Source organism: Chroicocephalus ridibundus, chromosome 7 (assembly GCF_963924245.1).
Source record: "Chroicocephalus ridibundus chromosome 7, bChrRid1.1, whole genome shotgun sequence".
NCBI classification, from domain to species: Eukaryota; Metazoa; Chordata; class Aves; order Charadriiformes; family Laridae; genus Chroicocephalus; species Chroicocephalus ridibundus.
Genome location: NC_086290.1, coordinates 572,862 through 585,115, shown reverse-complemented (window position 1 = coordinate 585,115; position 12,254 = coordinate 572,862). Strand labels below are relative to the sequence as shown.

Here is a 12,254-nt window from a genome sequence, read left to right as displayed (position 1 = left end):
GATCTAGTAGAAATATTTAGCAAGGATCGTTGCTGTTTAGGAGTTTTGGTTCATATGCTGGTGGCAGCAGCCCAGAGAGCTGCAGTAAAGAGTTCCTGTCTCCTGCCAGCGGGTAAAGCAACACACCGGCCAGACATCCTGCGCTCTGGGCTCCGGGATACAGCGCTTCAAATACTGCTGGCCCCTACCGTCACCACAAACACCACGCATTCAAAATCCATGCTAACACCTAATCCTGAATACGAACGCCCCACAACAGAGGTTATAGGGCAGCAGACACTCTGAACTTGGGTCACTCAGCAGGCCAGCCGTCAGAACAATGCGCCCTGTCCCTGCGGACAAGACTGAGCTCAACTGTTGCGGCAAAGAACTCGTCTGGATTTTACGGAGTGCAGAAGCTCCTGAGACCACACAGTCAATACATGCAGGTACTTATGCCATCGACAGGTACATCAACAACATAAACTACCGTGATATTAACAGATAGCAGTGTGAAGTCTCCAGTAAGTCTCAACTCTAAACCCCTGTTCCTTCTGCTCTAGACTGGGGATTCTTCTGCCTTGAAAACTTCGGAGCAGCACCTGGAATCACGTCCAGGCTCCTTGGGTCTCAAATGAAAAACAGCCAATGGAACCAGCCACCAGTTTCCTGCTGCTGACAGACTTCCACAAGACCTGTGAGAAGTCCAGTATTTGAGCATTTGGCAATGGGATAATTAAGAAATAATACACTTGCAAGTTTGTTTGTTAATCTCAGAAGATAACCTCATTCTGACTGTGATTAGAAAACCAATCGAAGTTCACATCCGCAGTAGGTGTTTGACTGGTGCTCTAGAGCAGCTTGTGCTTTGCAGGCTACCTCTAAGAGGTCTGCAAGAAATAACGGAGAAAAGCAAGGCTACTGACACCAGGATTAATTTTGTTACGTAAGAGAAAAACACCCATATCCACCTTGAGAAAAATTTTAATTTGAAAAATCAAAAAGTGGTCAAAAGTAACTGTTTTGATCGTTAACAGAACTGTAGACGTTTTCTGCAGCTCTAAGAGTGTTTAAATCTGAAAAAGGGATGCGAGAGAAAAGCATTTGAGCATAACCTTCAGTCATAACCTGAAGAATAAAAAGATCCACTGCTTTCAGCTGGGAAACTGAGTCCCAAGGGCTGGGATTGGTACCGACAAAATTTGTGATCCAATGTAGGAGGGGTTTTAGTTCCCTGGCACCGAAAGCACGTCACAACAGCTTTGCTCGAGTCAAGTGTGTGAACAGTTTACTTTTCACAGCTTGTCCTTGGATTTCCTCTCTCTTGTCAGTCACCATTATTCAGAACATCTTTCTGTTCTTGACAATGGGAGCGTCAACATTTTATTAACATGTTTAAACATTATGTAGGCTTAAATATTCACACATGCATAACCTTAAGCAAGCCACACTTCTATTTACAAGTACTTAGCTAAATTTCCTGTCTTTCATATGCAGTACTATCTCTTCTAGTTCCTTCTGCAGTTGGATGAAGAGCTCCTTTGATCCTTTCCTACTTTTGCAAAATTTTAATGCAAATTATTTTGCTTGCCTGAGGTGCCACTTTCTTAGCTGAAGAAAGAAGATAATTCTCCTAAGAAAATACGGTTAGCATGAGCTGTCTGCCTGTCTGGCTATCCATCCTCAAGTAATTTTGGGGATCACTGGACAATTTCAACTAAATTTGACAGATAAGTGCGTGTCTCGAGCACACTTCACCTACAAGCTTTGGTAAACCTAGCAGGCAGGAAAATGAGCAAGACAGGTCCCAGGCTGGGGCCCCACCTGCTCCCCTCTGACTGGCTGAAGTTTTGGGGCGCAATGAGTTGTTTAAATGAATCTCAGAGCTGACAAGCCAGTCCACAGTCTCCTCTCACGTAGGGTGCCCTTGCAGCCCCATCACCAAATCCCTGCAAGTTATACCCAGTACAGAAGATTAAGCATGCAGTCATGATAGCGTCCTCAGAAGAATAACACGAATCACACGTAATGGAGTTGCCACAGTTTAACAAACTGCCTCCTGTAACTTCACTGGGGCCTGTGGCTCTGCGCGTGCTCCTACTCCTTCCCAAATCTATCACAGCACAATAACGAAGAGAGCATTTTCAAATTTGTATGTTGTCTCATATAGCATAAATTCTAATTATAATGCTGGAGCAAACCATGAAGGCACTTTAAACTACTACACTTTCCACACCACTGGCGTAGCGCAGGGCTCTGCTGCGCTTCTCACATCCAACAAACGAATGGGTCAGCTCGGTGGTGAACAGACAATGGTTCTGAAAAACAAAACTCTTACTTTAAATATTACACTATTTAAATATTTATTTTTACAAAGTTCCCTGCAAAGTGATCAGATGATAGTCAAAGTACTAGATTTGATACCTATCCAGCCTTTTTTTTTATATTCAGTTGTAATACCTCAATGTTGATCTCTTATGGCAGTCAAACCATTCCAATCAGTGACTTGACTATGTGCTGGATAGGGAGATACAACTTTTTTCCCTGAGTTTACTGACACATCTTTTCTTCTTATTATACAGAAAGGGAGCAGGAGGGCAACCTGCAACATGCTTTATATGGTTGGCAATATCCCGGTTAATTCCACCTAACTCTCTTCTTTTTGAAATTTGTTTATCTTAGTTTCTGCCAGGATAAGGAATGCAAGAGTTGCTCTCCAAAAATTCACAATGCGTTACAAGAGATTTTAGCACTGGAGTGGGGATTAATCCTGGAACACAAAAAGAGAAAGAGAAAAGATTTAAAGGCAGGCAGGCACATAGCTTTATGCTAAGGAAGAAAAAGCCCACCCTATGCATCACACACAGGAGATTCAATGACCTTTTGTCTACTGTTGCAGGTCTCCCTCCAGCGTCCTTTCAAATTTGTTTTATATGAAGATGGAAAGTACTGGATTATAAATATTTTAAGATAAATTCAATGTAAAAATAATGTTTTGAATGCATGCAGATACCTTGACTGAATTTCTGAATGTATCACAGCAAGTACTTCAATCCTTCAAACACCAACTGTGAAGCAGCACCCTACTAACCCTCTTAAAAGATCACGCTCTCCCTTACTTGTGACATAGCAGAATTTGCTTCTCTATGTTGCTTAGAAAGAGGAATTTTACACAGAATTTTTTTTTACACAGCATCTGCTACAGAACCCTGAAAGCGGTTACATCCACACAGCACAAAGCATACCAAACCTGAGGGATTCTCGACCTCTCACTTACATGTTTTTGTTTTGCTTGTTTTCCCATGGCAAACAGGGCTGTTAAAGGTATGTACCAGAAATGTTTCCTCTTGAAGAATGTACGGTATATCTTCAGTACAGTTATCCATTTCACACTTTATTTCATTCAGATTACCATATGGCCCTGGTGATTTATTTCACCTGAGCTTCTTGAGTTGTTTCAAAATTCCTCCTTAGAGACTCTGATTTCTGCTAAGGACACCCATTGATCTTCTGTGAGATGGAACATGGAATAAGAATTTGAAAGTCCTTTCCCCACATAAAAACCGCTATAAACATTAATTTAACTTCTCTGCTGCTTTGCTTTTTAATTGCTATCCCCTCTTGTTGGTCACAAGGCCTAGAATGTCACAATGGCATAGTTGCTTCTAGTGCATTTAAAACAGTTTTAAATAAATAAATTCTTTAGTCTGTTTGCTATGCCTTTGGTTTGTTGTTAACAGATGAACTATATAAAAGTTAGGTGATATCATGTGGTTATTGTAGTAATAAGAAAAATGCATAGCCTGTCACATATGAATGACCTCTTCTCCCTGGTGACAAGTGATAGGACGAGGGGAAACGGGTTCAAGTTACGTCAGGGGAGGTTTAGATTAGATATTAGGAGACATTTTTTCACTGAAAGGGTTATTAAACATTGGAATAGGCTGTCCAGGGAGGTGGTGGATTCACCATCCCTGAAGGTGTTTAAAAAAAGGGTAGATGGGGCACTGAGGGACATGGTTTAGAAGTGGCTCTTGTCAGGGTAGGCTAAAGGTTGGACTCGATGATCTTAAAGGTCCCTTCCAACCTCAACAATTCTATGATTCTATGAATATTTTCTTTCTCTTTTGCATTGCTCAATCTGCACTACAATTGGGAACAAACTGATTTTCACACACAGAGAAAGAAAAACTCTTTTTAAAAACCCCGCAAACTCAAAGAAGTATAGAGATTTACAGAAAGATATCCCCTTTAAATCAAGTAAGGAAAGCAGGCTAAATGGTTTACTGACTGGAAGTTAAACGAAAGGTGTCATGTGCAGAGTTTAGTCTTCTCCCACTCTATCGTTAACAGCTGCTCAAACATTCCATTTTGATTTTAATGTACTTCTGCGTATTCTGCCTGCAAAATGAATCTAACGATCCTTCGCATTTCTAAAGCTGCTTACATATCTTGCAGTGTGTGTGTGTCATAACTTCATTTTACAGCTCATGTAAATAGGCATATGAATGCTGCGACTTTCTCTGCAACCTCCTGGTCCAACAAAGGAGATCTGTGTCTCTCACATTCAGGATACAAACTCTTCACAAGCATACCTGAAGTCTACTATACAGCTAAATCATTATAGCAACTACATTTTCCCTCTGGCAAAGTGATACAAGTAAGATTTCCTTACGCTAAACTTACTGAAATGCAAAACTTCAGTCACTTAATGGCCAAAAAGCGGGAGAACAGCCCTAACCCCTGATTTCCAGCTCTACACTCATTCCCTTGGAGACAGATCCACATTTTACTCCATCTTATGGATCCTCGTGAAGATGGTTTTTTAGCTGTGTAAATTAACTCACTAGACTGCTTTTTACCCGATAGTTGCCAACAGCCGCTTTTCACAGTATGACAGCCTGTGCTTGCCCACTGCAGAAGTGTAGAAAGAGAAGTTGTAAAATGAACTAAACCTGGGTAAAGTATGAGTTTTCAAATGCACATGCCCGTCAAATCCAAAGAAAACCCATGGATACATTCAGAATAATTTCTCTGAAAGCCAGCTAGCTCCTTGCTCAATTTCAACTTCCGTCCTCTAGCCCTTTCAGCCGCGGAGCTGATCAAAACAAGGTCACAATGATATCCTCCTTTAATGAAGAAAAGAAAAAAAAAAAAAAAAAAAAAGAGCTACCTTTTTCACTCCTCTTTTCTGGGAAACAGGTGAATTGTTATTGATCAAGTGTTCAACATTTTAACAAAGCCACCTTTGAAAGCAACCCTTGAAAAGTCTAGGCCTAATAGCTTTAAGTTTCAAACAGTTCCAGGTTACTGGAAACAGGAGGTCAGAACCCAAAAAACTTTCAGCCAACGTTCAATGCATCAGTGAGAATCTTAAACTACACAGAGACAACACAAATACTCAAACGCTTGCTTGTTACTTTTTGAGGGGAAGAAAAAAAAAAGAAAAAAAAAAAGACAGACTCATAAATTCACAGTTCTGGAATAAATGGCCCTTCCACCTCTAATTGTGCAGATGAGAGACACACAGCAATTCCACAAAGGGGGGCCTGGGGCGGGGGGAGAAAAAAAAGAAACAAACCCCAAACCCCGCACCAACTCCGGAGAACCGCTCCTTACCCGACTTGGCTGCAGGGAAGCCTGCCACGGGAGTCGAAATGGAGCTCTCCCCTCTGCGTCAAGCCCAGGCAGTTTCTAACCCTAAAGTGTTTAGATTCAAACCTCCCCATGACAGACGGCTCCAGGAACAGGAGACAACAGGGGGTTTTTGTATTATTACTATAGTGAAAAAATAGCATCAATATCAAAAATCTTAATCACAGTACAAGTTTTACTGTGTTTTTCTACTTGTAGAAAACCAAAATCAAGTGTTCAGTATTTTGCTGAAAAGTAAGGGTCCAACAGAAATGATGCTGGTAGAGAACACTACACCATGTCTGCTTTCAGATGTTAATTTCTGTGCAAGTGAAAAATCAGAGAGCAGTTTAAACAAATCTTAACATGCCTTTCTTGCCCAGAAATGTGATTCCCCTTACACATGCCTTAGGCATCAACATCATAACACTCTCCTCTTGCATCCAGGCTCCTCCCATTTTATTCTATTCTCTTACCAAACACCCCCAGGTATTTTTATCTTTTTTCACCTCTTAACACAGTAAATCACCTTTCAGAATATTGCGAAACCTCCATAACAAGGCCAAACAAGTTATGGGATCCATTTTTTCAGGTCTTAGAAAGCATTCTTAAAAATAAACGGAAGGGAAGACAGATATTCATTATTTCTCTGAAAACAGACCAGCATTAATCTAAAAAACTGGTGGTAGTGATGATGAATGGAACATTTAGAATCCTCAGAAGTGGAAGCAAATGTTAAAAGCAATTGTGAAGTAAGCCTCAGACAGTATAAATATCTTCTCTGCCATGGGAACAGGCTGAGTGAGGGAGTTAGGGTTGTTCAGCCTGGAGAAGAGAAGGCTCCGGGGAGACCTTCCAGCCCCTTCCAGGCCCCAAAGATGCTCCAGAAAAGCTGGGGAGGGACTCTGGATCAGGGAGGGGAGCCATGGGACGAGGGGGAAGGGTTTTACACTGACAGAGGGGAGACTGAGATGAGATGTGAGGCAGAAATTGTTTGCTGTGAGGGCGGTGAGCCCCTGGCCCAGGGTGCCCAGAGAAGCTGTGGCTGCCCCATCCCTGGAGGGGTTCAAGGCCAGGTTGGACGGGGCTTGGAGCAACCTGGGCTGGTGGGAGGTGTCCCTGCCCAGGGCAGGGGGTGCCACTGGCTGGGCTTTAAGGTCCCTTCCCACCCAAACCAGTCTGTGATTCTGTGATACCAATCCAACTTTGTTGAGGAAGAAGCAGAAACACACAAATATTTTGTGATTTGCCAAGGTTAGAGAGAAACACAAGGAATATGATGCCAGACCTTTACTCCTGTAGCTTGCTTACAGTCTCTCATATGGTAAACTGCAGAACAATTCTTGTTCTTCTAATACTGAAATACAGTTCAAACTCTTTGATGGTGCTCAAAATCCATCAAAATAAACACAATTGCAGTCTATACAGAGATTATACCCGCAGTATGAAACTCATAGTAATGCCTAAAGTGTGCTAGGTAATCAAATTCTTAACCAAAAAAAGACAAACTAAGTTCAAGAGCTGGTTGAAACACTAACAAGGATCCTTATTGGCAATGAAACAGAGCATCTTCAGAAGCATTTACAAATCAAGCTTCACAAACATACTGATTTCTGCCAGCAGATTATAGTTTGCTTTTTGTCCCCTAACAGCACAAAACAATTCAAGCAGGCCAGTAAAAACCGGATTATGACAACTATCTTCAGTTAGGTTTTCTTCACTTAAACACTGTAACTTCATTTTGAATTTACCAGCGAAAATCAGATTTGCATGTGTTAGATTCATAACTGAACCTACCTTCGCTTTCAGATCAGCACAAATCTCCTGTTGTTTTTGTCTGGTATTAGCCAACACTACTTCTGCCTCGTGAGCAGCGGAGGCTTCCGCAACAGTCGTCGCTGCCTTAAGTAAAAAGGCTTTCCTAGCTTGAACCCAGTTTAATATCAAGACTCTGCGCTGATTCCTAATGAAATGGTAGCGATCCCAAGCTTTCTCGTGAACAACCTAAAAAAGTAAAGAATTTCAGAAAGGTTTAAAAACTATGCATTAATAAAATAAAATAATTCTAGAGGTTTTTGCAAACCTTGAATATAATTGGTTTAATTATATCACCAATATCCCTACGGAATCCACAATTCGGGGCCCAGAAGTGTTCTGCCAGGTGCACATCAGCCTCCCAGTGTCGGGACAGTGACACCACCCCAGCCTATCCCTGTTCGCCACATGGCACTTCAGTGTCCTGACCCTCCACTGCTCTTTTCTGAACTACGCTTTTGCAATATGAATGAATTAAATGCAATGGTTCCTTCCTGCCCTAAAGTACATAAAATGCAAGTAGGTCCTTTTCGATACATCTTCGGACATATTGAGCACTTTCTGTAAGCTGAGGATCTTTGTAGCAAATTAAGATCTATAGAGAAACAGAACACCAATTCAAGCAATTGTACAAATGCCGTACAGAGGAGAATTAGCTTCACTTTTTCTGTCCTAACAGGAAAGCTGGAAATAGATGTTTAGCTTGCCAAGCAGCATACTGCCACCATCAGTGTCACCACCTAACAAAAACGATGAGTGTTTGATCTTAAATACACCTTCTTCGGCCCTATTCAGTGAGGTTCCTGAGGATATTCAAGCCTCAAGACTTTGACAAAAGCAGTAACAGGTAAGGCTGCACGGACTGAGGCAGCAGAGTTTAGGACCTGTCTTATATCCCCAAAAATACAAGTTACAGGGATGAAGGAGATTCTAGAGATGGCTATCTGCTCACAAATGTCAAGAGGACCACTCCTGATGCTAACTTCCAGGCTTTTGGCAGGGGACAGGGGGATGCTGACCCACCTGGTGCCTAGCTCACAGAGATTCCCATTAGCTCATAGCTGGATGACGTAAAGTGGTACCACCACCTCTGGAGCTTCTCTTTGGTCAAACGCACACAGGCCGCCACCTCAGAAGTTCACATTGACTTTGTTGCTGCCACAAACTCAGGTGAGCCTTACTAGCAAGCACCTCGAGCTGAGAAACCTATGAGCAAGAAATGGGATGGAGAGTCTGCACTTCTAAAACCAGACCTCTCTGATGAGCTGCTACTGGATCAAGCACTCTGTGTGTGTCCACTGTTCATTCTTCTTCAGAGGGAAGAAGGCGCAGAAGGCTCTAGGTTTAGTATTCTAATGTCACACAGATGTTTTAAGAATAGATTCTTAGAACTGTTTTAACATTTCTGTATTTGTCACACTAATACACATACTAAGAGATATCAATTCAATGCAGAATTATGATTTTTCATTTAAGATTTAAAAAATATAAATTTAACCTTCAAAGAATTAGGGATACCCATTAATAACGGCTATGCTTAAAATATAGCTACATCGTACAAAGCACGTAATTATTTAGCCTAGTTCTCACAGGCAAAAGTTCTGAAATCCACAAGAACGTTATTTTAGGTGAAACTACGCTAATTATCAGTATCGCTTCACTGTCAATCCTTTGCACCAGGCACTCCTCAAAGACAAGGAAGTAGATGGTCTAAAAATACTTGCAGAGATAAAAAAAGATTCCTGCTTTACTTACGACATCCTGAAGTGTTCTGGCCTTGAAATGGGTTTCTCTATTAGCTGCTATGTGCTTATTCACCGTGGAGTGTAAAAGGAATCAGCAATCAATTTGAAAGGCATTATGCATATAAAAATAGCCTCTCCCCGAGAGCAGGAGATAACTTTCTGCTCTTTCTGCTATATATGTGCCACAGACCAATTAAAGTAACTATTCCTAGACAGTGCGACAAAGCTATACATCCTCATAAAAAATAAAAATACCGAGAGAAGCAGAATAGCATGACATAACTATAAAACTGTACAGCAAAAGCAATGCTAACAAACTAATTTTGTGAATTTGACTGTAACAGTATGTGGAACTATAAAATCTCCACAGTGCTCATTCTGAAGAAGCGATAGGTTTTCAAGTTTGTGCATTTTGAAGACAAGGACATCCCTTCTTCACTGTGCAGAACAAAATTCACCATTAAGAAATTTTAAAATAAAAAACTTTGATAAACATTCTTTAATACAAATATCCACTACATGATTTATGTAAGAATTTATGTAATTGATCTAATAGTTAAAACAACACTGACCAGGTCGTGCCGAGATTTGTGAGGAAGGTATCTCTGCAGCACATCGAGGTACAAAGTCCTCCTCCTCCCAAGATTGCTTGGATACTGATTGAGAACAGTCTGAAAAACCCACTGATCTTCTTCATTCCAGTCAATGTTCCTATAGAAATGCAAAACAATCAGCCCCAGTATAATTTAACATTTGAGAAGGAGGAGGTTGGTTCTCGTTTATTGTTAAAGGCCTAATCTTTCTGCGGGCTCACAATCCTCAACCTGTAAACTGGATGTTGGATCAGAGCTGAGAATTTTAGATTTACTTCAATGAAACAAAGCAAACCTATATTGCTTTTCTAATGTGACCATTTATTGTGCCATCATTCAAATTAATTGTTCCTTTCCTAACCTGGCTTTTAACTGGGGAGCGATACCGTGTTTCTTAAATACATTACACTAATGAATAGTCACACCACACGGAAAACACAATGTGAAAAAGGAAGATGATCAGCCTCCACCCCTGAGCACTAAATAAAATTATCAAAATCAAATGAAGTGATAATATCTGTACGTAGCTAAATGAGGAACTAATTTAAAAACAAACTTCTGACAGCCATAAACTCATCCACAAAGCATAAGAGTCACAGCTTTTTAAAACAGAAGGTGTAGCAATAAGTATGCATTCATGTATTTCAGAAAATCAGAGTAGCAAGAAGTAATAAAACTAAAGCAGAGTTCCACAGGTTTGGATTTAGTAGATTAGATTTTACCCTCAATCTGAACTCTTGGCCTCGAAGGGATTAACGTCGGGCTTTTATTCTCAGCATTAAAGGAAGAGCAGCAACACTGAGTCAGACCAAAAGGTCTCTCTATCCCAGTGACCTGTTTTCAACAGTGACTAAAAGCCTAGGGAAAATTAAAAGGCAGCAATTGTATGACTCTACCCCCAGCAAATTCCTGCAGCCTCCAACTGTCTGCAGCTCTCGGACTTCCTGAGCCAGCAGCGGTGTCTTGGTATTTAATAGCATTGCACCTCCAAGATCTTAGAACAACTTTATCCTTACACAGGCAGAAATACCAGGTATTTAAAAAAAAAAGAAAAAAGGATTTTTTTTTGTGAGATGCTCATATGTAATTAATATTAAACTAGATTTTTCGATATGATCTAGCATTATTTTTAAAGAGAGAACAGTGAACACAAGTATTAGAAAAATTCTATGTAATCAGTTTAACACAACATTTATTTAAAAAAACATTGTACATTAAAACCACTGTGTATCATCACCGTTGTACAATGTCCTGGGACACTGAAGGAGGAAACAAGAAGACATCCCTGTTAGTTTTAAGAAATGGAAAGCTTCATCTATAGACATATCTCAAGAATGCAAAGACATAATATCCCATTTCAACAAACCATTTTTGAAGTAATATCCCGTCAGGCAAGGGTACCCAATCTCTTGACGACATGCTTGTCACCTTTTTTCCTCTCTCCTGGCACTTCCTGATGTTGCATGCTTCGTGAAGTTGGCATAAATTCAGACAGAGTTCCACTCATCTTCACCTACCTAAAGGCATTCATTTTACAGCTTTCTTCAGGCAGACTAACGGACTTTGTTTTTACCGTTATGGTCTTAAGAGGAATTTAACCTTCACCCATCGTTCTGGAGACAGCCAGCGATCAGAGGTTCTTTCCTCCCCACTTCAATTCTTCACCCTCTGACTTTCATAAAACAAAAATGATTCTTAGTTTACTGTAACATTTTCAGCACAGTCATTATTCCAGGATCAGAATGGTGGCAACTTAATGACAACCAAATATGAAGAAACATTAAAATCACTATTCCCTAGTAAAGAACACCTTGTTTCTTGCACTCTATGTGTACTTTTTCTTTATTTTGTTTTCTTTGAATACACGTTAGAAGTTACTCTTGTCTTTTACGCAGACGGCACCACATTGAAGATGGCCAGGTAAGGAGAAATCACATTCTACCTCCTTCAATAAACTCCAACAACATTATCACGGCCTTTGATGCTACAAACACATCAAAACAGTAATTTGCTGTAATAATGTTTGTATTGCATACAGAGTGATTCCAGTCATGAAAGGGTTTTTTGCAGGGAAATATGACGCACTAACTCTTAGCTGGCACCCTGTGGTAGTGCTTTTGAGTAGCTTATCTGTTTATCAATGGAGTAAAGTGAAAGCGACACATAGAAAATTAACTTTAAAAAAAGAGTAAAGTGTCTACAGGTAGCAGTACCACGTCACAGGACAAAGAGCACACACTGATGCTAAAAAGCGTCTTTGCTTTTCCAGGCAAGAGCAAGGTTCACAACCCGCATTTGTTGACAGCTCTAGAATAATTCACAAAACGTAGCCAATAAAAAACAGAAATCGACAGCAACCTGACTTCTCACAAGAACACCACCAACCAGCCAACTCTCATCTAGCATTCCCAAGGTGGTGAGCGGGGCATATAGAATAGAATGGTTTGGGTTGGAAGGGACCCTAAAGCCCAGCCAGTGGCACCCCCTG

The 12,254-nt window shown here is 40.7% G+C and overlaps 1 protein-coding gene across 1 annotated transcript in view; it reads right to left on the bottom strand.

Moving 5' to 3' along the window:
* The window catches only part of CCDC148 (coiled-coil domain containing 148), a 71,406-nt gene that overhangs the window by 26,865 nt on the left and 32,287 nt on the right, over positions 1 to 12,254 (bottom strand). The window contains exons 10-11 of the mRNA XM_063342442.1: positions 9,746 to 9,884; positions 7,411 to 7,617 (exon numbers count right to left, since the gene is read on the bottom strand). Coding sequence (XP_063198512.1) covers positions 7,411 to 7,617; positions 9,746 to 9,884 — 346 coding nt within the window. The remainder of the gene's footprint in view (positions 1 to 7,410; positions 7,618 to 9,745; positions 9,885 to 12,254) is intronic.